This window comes from Stegastes partitus, unplaced genomic scaffold (assembly GCF_000690725.1).
Source record: "Stegastes partitus isolate 25-593 unplaced genomic scaffold, Stegastes_partitus-1.0.2 Scaffold1574, whole genome shotgun sequence".
Taxonomy (NCBI): domain Eukaryota; kingdom Metazoa; phylum Chordata; class Actinopteri; family Pomacentridae; genus Stegastes; species Stegastes partitus.
This window is the reverse complement of record NW_007579305.1, coordinates 30018-48688: the sequence shown is the minus strand read 5'-3', so window position 1 is coordinate 48688 and position 18671 is coordinate 30018. Positions and strand designations below refer to the sequence as shown.

Below are 18671 nucleotides of genomic sequence, written 5' to 3'. Positions count from 1 at the left end.
CACGGGCCCACTTGAGCAGCTCGGGTAACTCCTCCATGAGCAGTCATGCTTTCGAGGCAGCCATGCTTGCTCACATGTGATATGACACATGACCTCTTTTGACTCGTTTCTTTTTTTTTTAAACCGGCTATTTCAAGTGCTTTATTTGCACTGTGATCTCATTGCTGAGCGAGAGTAAGTTGATTGTAGGTTCAAACCGAGGATACAAGGATTACATCAGTTGTTTTTGTGGCAATTGACTTAATAGGCTAACATAGAGGCTAGATTTAAGTATACAGTATACTGCATTTTCTTTCCACATGCTCAGGACACCGGTAGAAATTGAGGCTGACATTTCACAGTTATAAAACAATATCTCAGAAGACGAGACACCTTGTCCCGGGCAGGTTTGTGCTTACAGTAACAACATCCCCTATGGCACGGAGGAGTTCTTGGAAGCAAATTATGTTATCCTTCTCCGCTATGTTTTCCTAATGTTAGGTTACTAACTGCATAATTTTAGCTACCGTTCAGCTCATGATTGCCGTCTCTCTGCGTGATGAATGTGTGTGGTCTGTTGTCTGTGCTTAGAGTCGCACAGGAGTAGGGGTATTGAAATTCTGTGCGTCTTCCTGTCTCCTGTTTATAGAGTTTTGAAACAAGTTATGGAGTTATCAGAAAAAGTTCTTCAATATCCAGTTTTGTAGCGTTGTGTAATGCGTTGTGTAATGTGTGCACCTGTAGGGCTAATAATCGTGACCTTTATTTGCCACTTTGCATATAATAGACACGTCAGGCAAGTCAGATCTTCATCTACAGGAGCTGGTTTAATTCCAGCCATCAGTCAAGAATTGATGTACACCTTCATTGTTATGTGAATGTGATTAATGTAACTAATAGCACAGCAAACCGGCAAGACTGGGAACCAGTGACCTATATATCTTTAGAACAATAACCTAATCCGTACGTATGTGCACGCTGTGTGTTCGTGCAAGCTTGTCTATGTGTGTGTGCGTGCGTGTGTGTGTGCAGTTTCCGAGAATGAGCTGTGTCAACAATTGAATTTAAACCTCATGGAGACAGAGATAATAGATGGTAACCCCCCACAGCCTGTGGTTTGTGAACTAAACCACAGTATTCTGTTGTATTTCAGAGTTGGTGCCCATGTGATGTACTGCTGTTACTGTTTTTCTCTCATGGGTACGACTGTAAATGCCATTGTGTTTTTGCAGCTCCGAGTGCAGCTCTGTACGTTCTGTCAACACTGTTTAACCGTCTGATCATGTTCACTCCTTGTACGTCCATGCGCAGTTCATCGAAATGTAAGGCCATTTCAGCCAAAGACGTTTGCGTGATGTGACGCTATCAGGAGGTTAGAAGTCTGTTTGCTTTGGGAGCTCCAGGCTTGGCGAGCGCACACGCACACATCGTCTCGTGTTTTGTTCTCTCTTTTTCTTCTGTTACTCACAGAGTCAGATTAAAGTGAAAGTCCTAGCGGGATGGGAATGGTCAGAGGCACACACCCCCTCAACCCTGGGAGCAAAGAGGTAGAAGGCTGGGGAGGTCAGGCTGCTTGGCCTGGGAAAGGCCTGGAAAAAGCAAGGGGGAGGCACTGTGGACGCATAGAGGAGATGGATTGATAGGAATCAAAAGAGAAAATGGCAAAGCGAGTGAACAGAGGAGGGATGTATGACAAACATGTAAGACAAGAGAGGGAAAGAAGGAGAGGAAATGAGGTTTGCGGGGCGATCAGCGTCAAAAAAAAAAGTTGAAAAAGAAGGAAAGACAAGAAATCAGACCAAGAGAGAGAAAGAGATAAAGTAAGACTGGAAGCCAAGACTTCCATGTTTTAGACTTCAGGGCTACTTAGAGACAACTGGATATAAATGGAATGGAAAATTAGAGCCACAGAAGGTAGCAAAAAAAAAAAAAAAAAGGATGATGCAGCACTTGCGTCTTTTCCCCATTTCCGTCTCCTCCTCTGCGGAGGCCAAGGAAAACCAGCGTCTAATGTTTCTCATCGGAACTACATCCCTGCATTTTAACTAAAGCCATGAAGTCTGAGGAGTTTGTTTGCATGCACGTATTTGTGTGTGTTTGCGCTCTCTGGAGACAGCAAACATTGCCTATGCACCAAATACAAGTAAATGCCAAACAGAAAGTACGAACATAAGAAGGCTGTGGTAGTTTTGTGTTCCTGATGTCGACACAAGCGTGCTGTGATGTGGTTGTTTGAGGGAATCACACCTCTCGTATCAACTTTTTGTGATCACACGCTGGCACACGCACATTCAAATCAATGCAAACGGGAGCAATACACTTATTTTTTGTGCCAAGTCAGAAAATTAATCCTAAATTTAAACTGAACAAATGACAATTAAAACAAAAAAAAAAAAGGGAGTGTAATGTTGGGAGTGTGCTTAATTTTTGGTAGTTTCGTTCATTTTAGTGCACAAACTGTTTGTTTTTGTATGGATTGAAAGCAATCAAAGTTTTTAAATGCCAGTCATTCCATTCCTCTCATTCATTCATTAGGCCGAACACACGTGTGCTTTCTGAGGTGCTCGGCTGTGGGTGTGACTGGGTGTGCGATGGTGTAATATTACTGTGCTCCCTGGGTGTGGGTGTTTGTGGTTAGGGTGTTGCCTTTTTTTTGCGTGGGACACTGCTATCTAGTGACTGCGGGACCGTTAAAAGTGTGTGTGTGTGTGTGTGTATATGTGAGAAGAGGAACCGACTGCATGTCCCACCAACTCAAACCAGTGCTGCAAATCCTTTAATTAATTAATGTAACAACCCCAACCCGCCCAGCATCCCCTTTTGTTGCCGGGGGAAACCAGAGGTGAGTAGAGCGCCTGAGTACCTGTCTGTCTTAATGATCCCATGGACCTCCTCTGCACACAAATACACACTCACAGGCCTCCTTGGACGCAGGGAGCCCTTTCTTTCTTTCTTTCCCTCCATTTTCCTGCTGTCTATTTTGGTCAACTGGTGGCCCGTTCCCACAGTGCTGCTGTTCCCATGGTTATCGCCGCGGAGATAGCGAACGGGGAAGGGGGGGCGTTGGGGTGGTGGTGGTGGTGGTGGTGGGCTTGACAGAGAGCGGGAGAGACAGCGTTGCTCTGTTCGAAGAGATAGGGGACTATGTGGCTGTGGAGGAGGCGGGGGGGGAGGCGGGGGGGGGGGGGGGGATGAAGGGTATGGGGTTCGAGTGTGTGAGTGTGTGTGATGTGAAGCTCCCATCAACATCACAGGTGGCCGGCAGGGATTCCGCTAATATGGATTTTTGTTTGATTTTTAATTGAGTTTCCCACTGTCTGATTTCCCTCAATTAGCAAGATCAGCCGTACGTATTGGAACGCATCCATCATGTCAGATGTGGAGGTTACCCCCCCCCCTGGAAAACATAGATCTGTCTTAACCACATATGAGATTTTATTATTTTTTTCCTGAGGTGAGATGATGCTTCTTGACATGAAGTGCAAAAAAAAAAAAAAAAACTTGAGGTGGCGAAAGGAAGTGGAATGGAAGGGTAGGGACCCGGAGCTGGTTAGGAGGGCGAGGGCCAGCGAAAGGAGAGAGCAAGCGAGCATGGGATGGAGGGGAGGGAGGAGGAGGGGAGGGAGTGCGGGGCTCAGAAAGAGGGACGGATTCAGTTCCCACACTTCTAATTACTGTGTCACTGGAGACTGAAAGGGGACTGCCCCTGGCCCTAGGGAATTTGCTGGGGCCGGTCGCAGAGAGGGTGCAGCAGTGGCGGGAGGGAAGGGGACACGGGAGAGGAGGGGAGGCAGGGGAAGGAAGGGTGGAATTAAAGAGGCTGTATGACACAGGAACTCTCTCCATCGTCCTTTCTCTCGGTTTTACCTCACTGCATTCACATTAGAGGTGAACCCCTTCACCGTGAGTCCCCCCCCTCCCCCCGCCTTCCTCTGCCCAAATACCCCAACCTCTCACCTCCGACCCACTTCTGCTTAACCCTTCCTTACCCTCCTCCACCTCGGTCCTCTCTTTCCCTTCAGCCTTTGTTCACCATCGTGTACCGCTTCCTTTTTACCCCCACACCCTCTTTTTCTAACCTCCCCCTCTACCTCTCTGCCTCTGCAACGCTGCGAGTCTCTCCTGCGTCCCCCGTTGACATGAACAAGGCTCCCAGAGACGCTTTGAAGTGAGTTTGAATTCACGCTCACACGGACTGGTGTCTTATCCTGTATCATTATTGCCACTTAACCCTGAGCCCTTTTCCTCTTTTATTTGCCCTTATCTCACCCTCCCACAGCCTGGTCACTGTGAGCTGTGTGTCCTGATAATATATAGGATGAGTCAGAGAGGCATGGACGTGTCTGTTGGTCAGCAGTGGTTTGATGAGTGTTTAAAGCGGTAATGATGTTTTTATCTTGCTCAGCATCTCACTCTTTACTCTCATAGAGCAGTGGGTCATTGCTGATCCTAAAATAAAAACATACCAGGTTTCCTGCATTGCACCAAGTTTTTGAGTGTGTGCAATCATATGTTTTACTTTCAGGCCCGTTTACTGCTCAGCTGAGGTATTTATCAAAATCAAATATTTTGCTTTGTGGAATTTTAGGCAGTTGCTTGTTTATTTGAATGAAGTTTTTGTAGGAGGGGAAAAAAAACCCAGTTCAAGTTAAACATGTTAGAGAGGTAAGGTCAAATATACATCAGTGGGCTGTTAAAGTTGGCTTTTGGTGCCAACATGTCAACAGAACCGTTGTTGTTTTTGGCAGCCGTTGAATCGTTTGTGTGCAGAGCTGTAGACGTGACTGAGCACCTTGAGCTGTGTCACAGTGTCTGCTATTGAATATAATACACTGAAGGCCATTTTATAGTTTCTACATTCCTGTATACACGTTGATTTGTGATGCAGACGCTCACATTGACCCTCGTATTGAAGACAGAAAAGCAGAGCTGCGGTGAATGTTTCTGACAGACTGTCGACAACTTTGAGCTTTTTAAAGGACGTTGACGCGGTGCTGCAGCTCAGTCTGTAACTCGCTGCTATGTTGTCATTTCTTAGGTGTACTAAGTGGGCTGACATTACACAGGATTTCTAGAGAATTCAGAACTTCCTTTTTCTGTTGTTCCTAAAAAGCATATGCAAAGTAAAGTATCTGTAACATCCGGCAGCAACTACTTATAGTACATTAAAATTCTTTTAATGATGAGTTGGAGACGTGAGGAAATCTCCTCGCACGAAGCAAAAATGAGTTTTGAGCTTCATTTGCTTTTGGGTTGTGCACAGATGTTCATAGGGGGGTCCCTGCAAACCCTCACAGACTTGTGTAAATTATGAAATTTACATCATGCAGAATATTGCAATACTTGGCCTTAAGTGTTGTACTTTCCTCATCTGTGAGCAGGCGAGAGCCCGCTAGAGTCCAAATGACATAAATTTTGTCATCAGATTGTGCACGCAAGACTCCGTACAGATGTCCATGTACCCTCCATGTTCACTCTACAGCACAAGGCACCAACTGCACATTTGCTGGAACACATGGACGAAACAAAAAGGTTTAAATTAATTCTGATGTTACAGGTTGAGCACCTCGGATAAACGCTTGGTGCCATTAAACCACAGCAGAAGAAGGTGATGAAAATGGTGCAAGACAACATGGAAACAGTCGCTAAAGTATGGCATTTTTCATCGGCTTGTTTTGACAGGTGAATGGAAACAATTACAAGAAGCGACTGAAGTCGGCTCAAATAATTACAATCAGGCGTTTATGCAATATTTGAGGCAGGCCTAATGGGGATATGATGAAATCTACTTCACACGGACCCTCGCAGACCTTCGTGATGAGAAAAACTGAGCATAATACTGCTTGTGGTGTATCTGGAATAATTATTTACCGGCTTGTGCAATGAATGCCCACGCAGAAGGATCTGACTCACTTTTCCGTGTGATTGCACAAAAATGAGAAGGCATGTTCATGTGTAGGACCAACCTAGACTATAAAAGCAATCCACCGGCAGCGCTAGGCTTAACAGTGAAGTCATATATGTGTCAGTAGGTTTGGTAAATTTTCCGACCGTTCCGTTTGAGGCGGCGTGTGAGTTTCCACCGCAGACGATCTTAATATTTCACTCCTGTCTAACTTTGTGGGCTTCTCTTAAACCCCGCTGTGACGGTACACGATCCGCCGCCATGTGTTTGTTGCTAAGGAACTCCACCATCTGGTTATGCAAGCGTTCGACTTTGAAACCCGGTGGACTGCCGTGTAAAAGGATTCGCTGGTGCCCCATTCCCGGCGCTGACACCTTGTCTGTCAAAAAGCCACGTGGGAGACTGGTTTCCTCTCCGTTCCCTCACGGCTCTTGAGGAGAGAACAGACCAGACCAGCAGCAGCAGCCACCACTGTCAATATTTACAGTCCTGGATGAATCACTCTGCATTACAATAACATTCCCTGCGTGCCTCTACATCAGGAAGAGATTAGAAAAAAAGGAAAAGTGAGAGAAGCGGTGAGGAGCCGGGAGGAGGAGGGTGGGCTGGAAGGGTCAAATATGCTGCTGCAGTGATAAACGTTGGGTAAAAGAATCTGCCGGTGGCTCTCCCATGACGGGGCTGCGTACGCGAGTGCACGCGCAGGCAGTGGTTCAGGTTGATGGATTCAGTGGGTGGAATTTCGGTTTGAGTGTGTGGGTGTAGTGACAGTTTGAGAACTGTTAGCGCATGTCGAGGAAAGCTGCGGATGTCGTAATGTCGGGTTGAATGGGTGCATTGAAGGCATGGGAAAAATGAGTGCATTTAGACGGTTTTAGTGTGCGAGCGCGTGCAAACGTCACGCCGCGCAGGGCAAATGGGCTCGGAAGCGCATTTGGAGCACCGGGGGGGGGTCTGTCGCAAGAAGACAAATGTCAGCTGACGGTTGCGTGGATGCTCTGTGAGAGAAGCAGTTGTCTTTATTGCACATATGACAGAACCACAAAACCCACCATTTGTCTCCTCAGCAATTGTGCAACAATCAAAGCAGAGCAGGCAGAGGAAGGAGAGTAAGATGCAAAAAGTGAGATAAACTTCATGCATGTGCTGCAATTCGTCAGATCTCAACTACGTCGTTTTACAGAGCGAGGTTTTTTTTTAGCAGTTTGTGATGTCATGGATAAAAATGCAAAGTTTTTCTCATTTTTGAAACTGAGCCTCGGATTTCTGCTTTCACATTTGCTGTCTGTTTTGTATTCGTATATCATGGGGATAATTTGCAGAACTCATATTGTTATGTTGGCATATTTTCGTAGAGTGGCATCATTGGCGTATTCTGGCTCCATAAACAACTTACTGGAAGTGCTTTAGCAGACTATTGAGTGCCCATTATTTCAATTATTCATTAAAATTGTGATTATTCAGTTTATCAGTTAAATATTTCCTCTTCAAAAAGTCATGAAAAGTGAAAACACACCCATCAGAACAACCGTTATATGCAAATTGAACTAAAAGATGATTTAAAACTTTAAAAACCTGCAAATATTTTCATGTAAGGATCTAGAACCAGTGAATTTTTGTCACTTTTGCTCAACTTAAAAGATTAATCATGTGTCAAAATTGCTGCAGAATAATTTTCTATTGATTGACTCAGCTCTAGTTTGGAAACAGTTTGCTAATGAACTAATGCTGACATGGTAATTTATCAATATTAAACCTGAGAAACCGCGATGTTTTGTGCCATGCAGCATCTATTTCATCTCCCCTCTAACTTAACATGTTTGGTCTGTTTTCACTTTGAGCCCTAATCATAAAAAAAACATATCAATAGAGGCTTGCTGCTGGTTTAATCCAACTTTTTTTTTAACGTTTTTTAAGATGAGCCGTTTTTATCCCCCTTCAAACCCCATTGCCCGGTGAGCAGCATTGTCAACGGACCTTTTCAGCTCCTTGTTTTCTCGAGCTGTTTGGCTTAGACTGGCCCCAGCTATCTGGCGTCTGAAGAGAGAGGGAGAGAGAAAAAAAAGGAGTACTTGGGGAAGGAGAGAAAGAAAGAGGTTAGAGGTGAGAGACAACTGGAGAAAAGGAGTAGAGGGGAAATTCAAGAAAACACTGGAAGAGGGGGTTAGATGGAGCTTCGAGCAAGACGTAGGCGAGCGAAGACATGGGTTCAGCTGGAGAGAGGAGGCAGAGATAGAGGTTGAGGTTGAAGGTTGAGTGTGTAAAAAAAAAAACGGAATGAACTGACTGTGCCAAGCCGAGGGAAAGCATTAGCGCTATTTGTGTGACGGCTAGACTGTTATCTGCTAGACTCTAGACTATTATCTTCTTCATTACCCCTTTTAGTGAGCACCAATAAAGACGGACTAAGGGAGCAAAGGAGGAGGAGGAGGAGGGGGAGGAAGAAAAGGCAAGAAACGCTGAGGCCAAGTGGAGGGTGAGAAAAGTGGAAAACAAAGTTGACAAGAGAAAGAAACAAAATTGAGCAAGAGTTAAACGGAATCAGGGAGAGAGGGACTTAAGCAATGCAGAAAATGAAAACCATTTCTCTGCATATTGTGAGAAGCGGCAATAAAAGTCGCAGCGGTTGCTCGCGTCGTGTCGCTACTGCTGATTTATTACAACTCAAATTTCAGAATGCAGTCAATTATTGCTAAAGATGCAATTATGTGTTCGATATATTACGTTTTTCCATGAATGTAGTATAACCTCAGCACATATATCAGCTGTAACATAAGCTAATGTTGTATATATAGTTGTAAATATAGTTTATTTACCGTAATATACACAGAAATGTACTTTTAACTAAGTCAAAGCTGGTAAAAAGGTACGAATACACAAGAACTTTAACAACAAATATAGATAAGCCCTCAAGAAATATAGAAGCAAAGCGGAATTTACATTTAAAAACACGTCAAAGTCTTCAGAAATGTCTTCAAGCGCTAATAAAAACATAATACATGGACTTCAATGAGTTTCAGTCACATACTGTGGATACTGAATCGCATATATTTCGATAAAGAGTTAGAGCTACAAGCATGAATAGGTTTTTACGGGATAAATTTATTATAAAAAAATAAATAAAAATCAGTGAAATAAACAAGATTAATTGATTGTTTAAAAATCAATTCATGCACACAGCAACCATAAATCAGTAAATGGATGGGGGTGGACGGAGTCTTTACCCCTAAACCCTCAAGATTTATCCAGGCTAATGCTCGTCTCCACACAGATGAGCCTTTTAGCTCCGTTTCAGATGATGATTAATGAAAGGAGTGTAACAGATTAGGGGACGGATGTAGAAACAGAAGGGCCTGATCGGAAAGCAAACACGAGTGTCCAGACTACAACGCAATCCTGGAGTTTTTAAAACTGAAACGGGATTAGCGGCATTTCCAAGAGAAGAGGGGTCTTAAAACGCCGACGTAGTGCGGATGGAGCGATTAATTGCAGCTTCGCGTTCTAAAACTTAAATCATAGCGGTGTTGACGCAACCTTGAGAAGAGAAGAGTATGTGGGTCAGCGTTGGAAAAATAAAGCACCTTGATACAGAAGATTTAAGGCACTAAGATAAAGAACAAGTAGATCCGTGTTGTTTAAATACAGTGCACATGTGTTGGAGATACAATTACAGCATGGTTGTACAGTCACGTCCTGTTCGATGATTTGTATTCCTGGGAAAATCAGGGAAGACGTATCGCGACTATAATTTGTGCGTCGTGCAGGTGAAATGAGTGGCTGCCACATGAGTCAGGGAAGGGCGTGCGTCCGTGTGAGAGAGCTGCATCTGAGTTTTTACATCTTCTGCATGCCTGTGCAGTATGTGCGTGCGTGCATGTGTATATGCATATGTGTGTGTGTGTGTGTGTGAGCGAGGTGAGTCAGAGGAAGGTGTGTGTGTGATGTCAAGCCCAGACAGGCTCTGCTGTGGTCCAAGTTCAGGTTGCTGTCAGGTGGTAGTGGTTAGTTAACAGAGCCGGTAATTACCTCAGACTGTCGGGCTGAGATGTTGGCCAGATACCCTCAGGATACTGTGGGAAAGTACATTTAGTAGGTCACTGCAGCAGCTCCCTCGTGCTGCTGCGGCAGCCGAAAAGTGACCCCTAGCTCGAGGTGTTTAGAGACTGTAAATACAGGAAGAGTTTATTTTGAAAGGAGCTACCCAGCTATTTCAAAAATGTGACAGGATGTGCTGATAAAGTAAAGCACATTTTAAACACTATTAGTAATAAAACAAGTTATTCACCTTCCTATAGAACTTTTTTTTTAAAAATCATTTTGCTTTTACACTTTTTTTCACACTTAATACATGCTTTGGCTTTTGATGTTTTTCTTGCAGATGTGCTTTTTTGAAATCCTTTCCTTTCATTAATTGTATTACACACTTTATTTACTTACTTCTAACTAGAACCCGACTGACTTGACTGATTATTGACCGACAATAGCCAATAGTCACAGATACATCGTGTCAGCGTATGTGTTGTCCAGATCTTATACAGATCATAAGACAGAAAAAGATGCTTTGTGTTGTTAAGAAACAATTTCATGGTTTGTCCTGCAGAGCAGCTTCGACTCCATACAATACTGTGTGCAGCACATGTAGCAGAGTGTGTGTCACAGCTGAGCAGACGATGGTGCAGAGTCAAACTTGTCTTCATGCTAAATCGCTCACTAGTTTATGAAATACAACGCTGGAAAGTTCATGAACAATAGCTCCATCATTTTCGATTTCAATAAAACTCTAGCACGTATTTGTGACAATATTGGCCGATTTATATTTTTAATAGGAGAATTTCTTACTCTAAAAGCCAATACCGGCTGGCATCTCTTTTTAAGTCGTCCACTTTTTGACGTTAGCCCATCAAAATTGAAAAAATAACCAAGAGAGGATTGTATGACCACACCTTTTCTTAAAAAACTAATTTCACCTACGTGGTGTCATGCAGGAAATATTTAGACAATTTTTTTTCCTTGTGAGCGCACTGAAAGTATGTCTTCCAGGAACTATTTTACGAGTTGTGAGAATTCAATCAAGATGTTCAATTTTGGGACTTCATCTCACTTTTTCATTGGCCGGTATCGCATTGCGAGCTGGCGACCGGTGCTCCGTCTTTATTTTTCACTTAAAGATAAGAACCCGATTTAATGATTAACACTGAAATGATGCCAGCGTTTTTCAGCCGGCGGAATGCTAAGTGAAGTAAGATGTTTCCACTCCTTTCCTCTGTAGAGCCAAAGGATATTAAACATCTCGCTTTCCTGCGGTTTGCGTCATGTATGAGAAACGGCATCACCTTGCACGACCTTTACGCCGTGTGGGAAAGCAGAAAATGTCAGTGCTTTCGGCCTGTTGGCTTCACCTTACTCATCATTTCTACAGCGGTATTTCCAGTTCGGCACGCCGCCCCGCTTCCAGTGAACGTACGTCTTTTTTTTACAGCGGCAACAGAATTTTTTACATCTGCCCAACAGAATGACAGGGAATCGAAAATGGTTCCCACACACGGAACGACGAGAGCAAACAATGAATCTCTGGTTGTGGATGTTTTCTTATGCGTTCCTTGGAAGGAATACTGTAGTTTCTAGAGAAAGAAAACCTTCTTTTTCTTATGTACGGTGTTTATGTTGTAGACCGCAGCAGCCTTGGTCGGTGGACTTTCAAGTATTTTTAACTTGGACTTGAAATTTACATAAAGCCGGACGGACCGCCTTTTCAAAGGGGAGACGACGCTGCAGCTCCCGTCTCACTCTGCCTCCCTCCGGTTCCCACGCTGCCCCTTACCTGACTTACCGCAATTTGAATCAAATCACTATTGCCCAATTGGCTGGCCCGACCATGTGACCTACATCGGCCCTAAAAGCACCGCCTTTTGAGATTGGTCGAGGATTTTCCCATGGGAGCTGCCTACTGAGCCACTGCAGTGTGTGTGTGTGTCTGAATGTATGTGTGTGTGTTTGAGCACGTTAGGCGAAAAAAAAAAGAAAAAGACTCCCCTTCCCTCCTCCTCCTCACCCCCGTCTCTTTCCTACCTCCTCTCCACTATCCCCCTTTCGCTCCTCTTTTTTTTTTTTCCACCACCTCCCATCCTTTGAAACACAGTATCACACTTTAGATAGCCTTTGTTGTCACGGCAAGGAGCGTTCCGAGTGTGAGAATGCTGGAGGTTCCCTGAAAAACGGAAAGAACAAAGAGACAAGCGGAGGAAGACGACGCAGCAACGGCCCAAAACTTTGCCGAATTAAATTAAAATTCACTTAAATGTGTCTTTATGATTTAATTTTCGGTGGCGATCGATCTCAAAGCCCTCGCTTTAAATTACAAAAAACCTGAAGAGAAATCCTGACTTAAAGCCAGTATTTAAATATAATTCAGCATTTTTGCACGTGAGAAAAAAACTCTCTGCGACTCAGTTCTGCGACTGAGCAACCTGCAGTGAGTTTACAAGATGACCTCAAACATGCAAAACGTTTGACTTGTTTTGCACTAGAATCGGTTTTACAGTGCTGTCAGTCAGGTGCTCCTAATAACCACCTAGCTGTGTGCTTCCTTAAAGCCACTTTATAGTTTCTGCATGACTGATGCCGACGCTGAAAGACGGCCATGCAACTCTGTTGATGCCACAGTGACGCTGGCACGCTGGTCTCTTCTGCAGACTGTTGCATTGGTTCTCAAGAATGATTTTTGCCCTTTTTAGAGGAATATAGCAGCTGGTTACAGATTGGGCTGAAGTGTAGTGTCAGTGTGATTGTTCCTGAGGTGTTTCGAGCACAGTGGCCGGACATAGCGCAGGGTTTCTGGAGAAATCAAAGCTCCTCCAATTTATTTAAAATCCTGAAACACAAAGACTTAGATGATGAAGAATCTCCTCGCATAGTTTGTCCTTATACCCGTTTGCTTTCCTGACACGTGCACAGTAGGCGTGCTTGCAGCGTGGACAGCCGGCGTGGTCGCAAATGTTGGGTCGCTTGCAGAGGGGTCCGTGCAGACTTTCTTGAACTTGGGAGGATGACAAAATTTACATTACATGTAGTGTTTGGGACCTTTGGTGACACATGGATGTGGAAGGAATAAATTTGTACCACTCAAGCTTTAGAGGACAAACTGAGTAACTTCTTAAGCCTGGACTAGACTCTGATGTGGACAAGCACACAGACAACTGTGGAGACTGATGATCACACAGTTGTTATTGTTGTTTTCTACTTTTATAGTCAGCATAAGACAGCTTGGAAACCTTTGTTTTCCACATGCTAAGAAGCTCATATCTACATATTCTGGGCATACAAACTACAATGCATGCCCATGTAGCGTAGCCACAAATTTTGTCCTGCACAAACTTGTGAGAAGGGGTCCACGTGGACTCTCGAGAACCTGGAAAGATTATGAAATTTACGTCATGCACACTTGCAGATGCAGAAAGTGTAAGTTCCAGTCTGTGATTTCTGCATCTGACTGGGCGGATGATGAAATTTACATCACACAGACACAGAAAGCATGACTTGGCCTAAACACTGGCCTCATGCTCTGTGTCCAGTATTCTGGTCGTGCAACAGAACAACAACAAAAAAAACACCATCTGTTCAAAAACATGTTTTCCCTGCAGGTCTGTTCATATCAATGTAATGCATTTCACTGCAAATGTAAATAGTGTGTCTTGCTCCATAACTTATCTTCGTGATGGATCTCTGCAGGATCTTTGCATTTGTTTCTCTCTGTTTTGATTATAGAACTATTTCCATCCAGGTTGCGTGTGTTGGAGATGGTATGCGTGTGTGCCTGCCTGTCCGTGGCTTAGCCTTGAGAGTTCAGAGCAGGTTCTGGCTTGCTCAACTCTGGGAAACTTTGAGCTGAGCAAATAGCTCGGTCTGTTTTCCTGGCTGCCGCCACACTCGTATGTGTGAGCCATGTGTGTGCGCGCTGTGTGCATTCGTATGCGGTTTATGCGCACTGTAGTGTGTAATGTGTTTTGTCTGTGTGGTTAATTTTAGTGTGTGTTTGCCTGCTGTGTGTGAGTGTGAAGTGGAAGACAAGGATGAGAATACAGCATGTTCTGAGGGAGCGATGAGCCTCATTCCCACAGACAAGACAGGAGATTACACCTCTGCCATTCCCACACCTCCACTGTCTCCTGCCGCTTTCTCCTGTCCTGACCTCCGTTACCCCAGAGGTAAACACTGCTCTGCATGTGCACATAAAGGAGAGGGCATACTTTTGTGTCGGGCGCTGAATGCTCCCGATTGGCTCCTGATGTTTCGCAGGTAAAGCGAGACAAACCTTAAGTGAGCCAGTGGAGGATCTTGCTTGCGAGCGTGGTTTGATTTACAGCCCACCTCTAAGTGGAATGCTGTTTGCTGGGTGGAGCTCAGGTGTATTGACAAGGCTTTTAGCACTGACATGCTGTCAGGATGGCTTACAGACAAGTGTGTGTGCTCATGTTAGGGGCTGGCAAACATGAGGTCACTAATGTCCTTCCAGGGAGACCTTTACCATGGAGAAGGACAGGCCAGCATGGACATGTGAACATTAGTGAGGCGTAAACGCCGTCTACGCACACACTCACACACCGATCTGATCCTTCTCTAACACTCGCGCCCTTTCACACCAAAGCAACAACCTGGGAAAAATGTCTGTTTGCCATCGGTGTGAATGGGTCAACAGGCGTTATGAGGCGCTGCAGCTCTGCTTTAGCCTGCGTTAACACGTCTGACACAGGTGAACTCTGGTTACTATAGCTACCATAACATTAATAAGGAGAGGTTTTCATACATATTGTCGCCGTGTGATTCAGAGGATTAAGAGTTTAATGCTGATAATCAGGTCATTTATGGTGGATCATTAGGATGCACAGCAGCAGCAGTCGTCAGCATCTTGTGTCATACACTCGCTTTGCGTCATACTTTGGGTGCACAGTAGCTACCGGGTCAATGTACTAAATAATCCACAATCTACATGGTCCATATTTATATTTTAATAGGCTGTTATACGTCTCATTGTGGTTGAGGGATATATAATACTGAAATATCCTGTTGTTGTTGTTGTTGTTGGGTTTATTTCTTTCTTTATTTTTTTTGCATCTAATAAAATAAAACAATTTAATATTAACAGACACAAGATTACTGAACTCGGACATTTATTTAACATTGGTATTATCTGCATTGTCTGTGTTTCCTTAAATGCTGCAAAGAAGTCTGTCTGCAGTGCACTGATTTTAAATTTCAAGTTAATGAATGACCACAGGTAATCGAATCAAACAAAACTTAAGAATTTTTTTTGTGTGTGTGCACGTTACCGCTGTATTTATCAGCAGATAGAAGCGTCTCCTGCTGCTGATCTGATAACGGTGCAGCCCCAGTAGCCAGTACAGCCTGACCCAAGATCTGCTTTCAATCAGCCGCTGATTAATGAGTCTATCCCTGATGTCTAACGTATCGTCTCACATGTGGACATTGGTGGAAAAGACATCTTTCTTGAAAACACTGTTTCTTTTAAATTAGTGATTTTAAATTCAGGAAAGAGATTCTCATGTGTAGGATATGTCATCAGGGAGGCTTGCAAAACATATCAAAGCTTAAGCTGATGATTGACAAAGTTGTACTAAAGTTAGTATTGAGATCCTGCAGAAGTTGCCTATTCATCTTGGGTACCGTTCTTATCTCATATCTTGTCATCATTGCAAATTATTGCTGGTTTTATCATGAAAATGAAAACAGTTGTTGGTCAGGATACAAGTACAAATGTGGCACAAATATAAAACATCTGTTTTTCCTTATTGTGGTGAAAGTTTTCAAATTTCCCTTTTTACTCAATCCAGCCGCCTCCAGAGGACCAACTGGATTCTTTTCTTTTTTTTTTTCTTCTTCTTTTTAAAAAATAAATCTTTCTCTGGGTATTTTTTGACGAGTACCAGCTCTTGAAACCACTTCCTTTAACCCTGCTTCTAATGACTGTTCCTCTGTTTGTCCAGGCGTGTAACAGCGATCAGTATGTGGCGGTTCCTCGAGAGGACATGGTCAGGATGCTTAAGCAGAAAGGTGCGTCATGCCCTTATGAAACCTCACACTGTATTGTAGGAATGAGTTATTATGATGCTGGATGAATACATAAGGACAGTTTTGACTTCACTGTGAACTCATTTTTACCCTTTAAAAATCAAGTCGTGTTTTGTCTGTAGGATACTTGGAGGAGCAGAACAGTGACCAAACACTACAGGAGTCCCATCAACAGGAAGAGGAGAAGCTTGGTGACATTCTGACCCCCGGTGTGACCCCTGAACCCCCCAGGTATGCCCTTCAGTGTCGCTGGGCCTCCCTCTCAGGGCTGGACCCCGACACCCTGACCTTTCCCGGGGGGGAGCCCATTCAGCTCCACACCGTGCACCCTGGCCTCCTGCCGAAGATATCGCTCTTCTACGTCTGCACCAGATGTGGCAAGGTGTTCTGGGAGGGCTCTCACTTCGGCCGCGTCCTCTCCATGTTTCAGGAGGTGTTGCACATAACAGACGAGGACGCTGAATCGGCCGGTACATCGGCACAACAGAACTGACTGTTTACCTGAGCCCATAAAGCATCTGGGAAAAAAGGTTTTGGCACCACATGTGATTTACTTAACAAGAAGACTGAGGACTGTGGATTAAAGCTGCCAGTACAAGTGGACGGTTTCAACAGGAACTTTAAATTTGAAGCTTGAAATATTAAATTATCAGCAGGTAGAGATGAGTCTGTGACGTGTGAGGAAATGAGTTTGTCTCAAAGGTCATCGGAGGCGGAAGCTTTATTCATTCACATGCATATATGTTCAACAGCTTTAAGTTAATGAGTTTACAAGAGTTTCAAACTGTTTTAATTTTAGCGAACCAAAGACAGGTCACAGTGTGATCGCGTTTGATCGTTTGTTGTTGATTGTGTTGATCAAAAATCACATCTACGGCGATCTGTGGTATTGATCCTTTGAACTGTATTTTCTCAACGACACTTTAGACTTCGGTTAAGTAACGTCATCGCTCTGTTAAATGTTGTCATTCAGACGTAGTTCGTTTTTGCCTTAACGTTCCTCACAGCGTCATTCATCAGCCAGATTGGACAAGACCTCAAGTGACCTATTAAGCACTTTAATGCACAAATATTCAAAAGACTTCACCTTAAAGTTATAGCAGCTCATCAAACTGTCCAAACAACTAATAGCCGAGTTTATTTATTGGTTACTGAACAACATCAGTTCTGTCTACGTGTGATGAATAATTGACTATTTTAGCGACAGTAAAGTAAAACGATCCTGACAGCTGTACTGGAGCTCAGGACTCGACCGTGAGGACTAACTGTGTCTATAAACCGTGACTCTGTTCGACAGCTCACCTGCCTGAGGTGAAGAAAAGTACACGCTGACTTGCAGTTAGAGCCTGAATCAATCCCGTCTCTGTGTCAGGGATAATTTATGATTGTAAGTAATTAGTGAAATTGCACGCGTCACTCTTAGTTGGAAGACGCTCATAAAAAAACCTGCTGCAGTTATTTAATCAGGTCAGAGGAAAAACTCCTGCAAACAGCAAACTTAACTTTAGCTCGTTGATAGTTTGTCAGTCTGTATGACACTAATTGTTGGTGAGTCTCGTTAATAAGACCTGTTCCGCTTTCATCGTTTTTTTATTTTAATAGGAAACTGCAGGCCAAAGTGAGTGACAAAGGCTTTTTTTTTGCCCTCCCTCTGATGTTTACGGACCAGTATCGGTGCTGAAATGCAGAAAAAGGCCTTCCCTACATCACAAAACTCCAAATGCACCTCTTACGTGTGCCAATCCAGCAACGCGACTCAAACCTGTGCCACGTTGAAAATGACATGCAGATGTTGCAGAAGTCCACGGTAGTAAGATCGCGACTTTTAGGGAAAAAACGACCGGGGTGCTGTTTTAGTCGTGACGCCGACACGTTCGCATGTCGTCGGGTTACTGGAAGGGAGCGAACGTGTGAAAGGGGGCTTTTGACTCACCAGAGATTTATGTCGTGGCGCTATAAAGCTCACGCGGGACGCATATGCGGCAACGTTAATTTGTTCCATTCAACACTTTCTGGGGTCACATCTGGTGACAACTTTTTTTATTGTTTTGACTTGAAAGCTGCGGTTAGGTGATGACAGTTCCTTCGCCTTTTTAGTGATCTGTGGTACTGTACGTTTTTGTTTTTTTTAAATTCTCTGTTATTGCTTTTACGGAAAGTTGAGTTATTTAGCTGGTTGTGTTGATTAAAATGATTTTTTTTTCATTTCATTGTGAGAAGTGGTAATCATTTCTTTCTCTCCGCAGATGTTTTGGTTTTTTGATGTGTTGCTAAATCCACAAAGCAGATGGTAAGGGGTGGACTGAGGGTGGACAGATTGATGAGATCATCTAAGCTTCACTGATGTCTGTCAGGTGTAACACTAGCGTCGGGGGTTTCCTACCCCGAGGCTTCAAGACCAGTCAGGTCACAGAGCAACCCACCACATGCCGACAGAATCCCTTCGCTTTCGTCCCTTTTTTTCACAAATCTCACGTTGAATTTGTGCGATGGCAGAAGATGAGATCGCCCCAGAAAGGTTGGGAGTGATCTAATGTGGAAAATTCTGCCGCTGAAGGAAAAGTACATGGTAGGCATTAAGCTGCAGCTACATCAGAAGGCTGAGTTTAAAATCTTTTCACACTCATAAAATGAAAGAATCCCCTAACCGTAGCCAGATGTGCACTTTATTTTTATTGATCACTCGCATCAAAAAAGCCAC

General features: G+C 43.9%; 1 protein-coding gene across 1 annotated transcript in view; it reads left to right on the top strand.

The window, feature by feature from the left end:
• The window catches only part of exd3 (exonuclease 3'-5' domain containing 3), a 43113-nt gene extending 24938 nt beyond the window's left edge, over positions 1-18175 (top strand). Inside the window, exons 20-21 of the mRNA XM_008300682.1 lie at positions 15886-15952; positions 16093-18175. Of these exons, the coding sequence (XP_008298904.1) occupies positions 15886-15952; positions 16093-16463 (438 nt within the window). The 3' untranslated portion in view covers positions 16464-18175. The remainder of the gene's footprint in view (positions 1-15885; positions 15953-16092) is intronic.
• Positions 18176-18671: the final 496 nt, after the last annotated feature.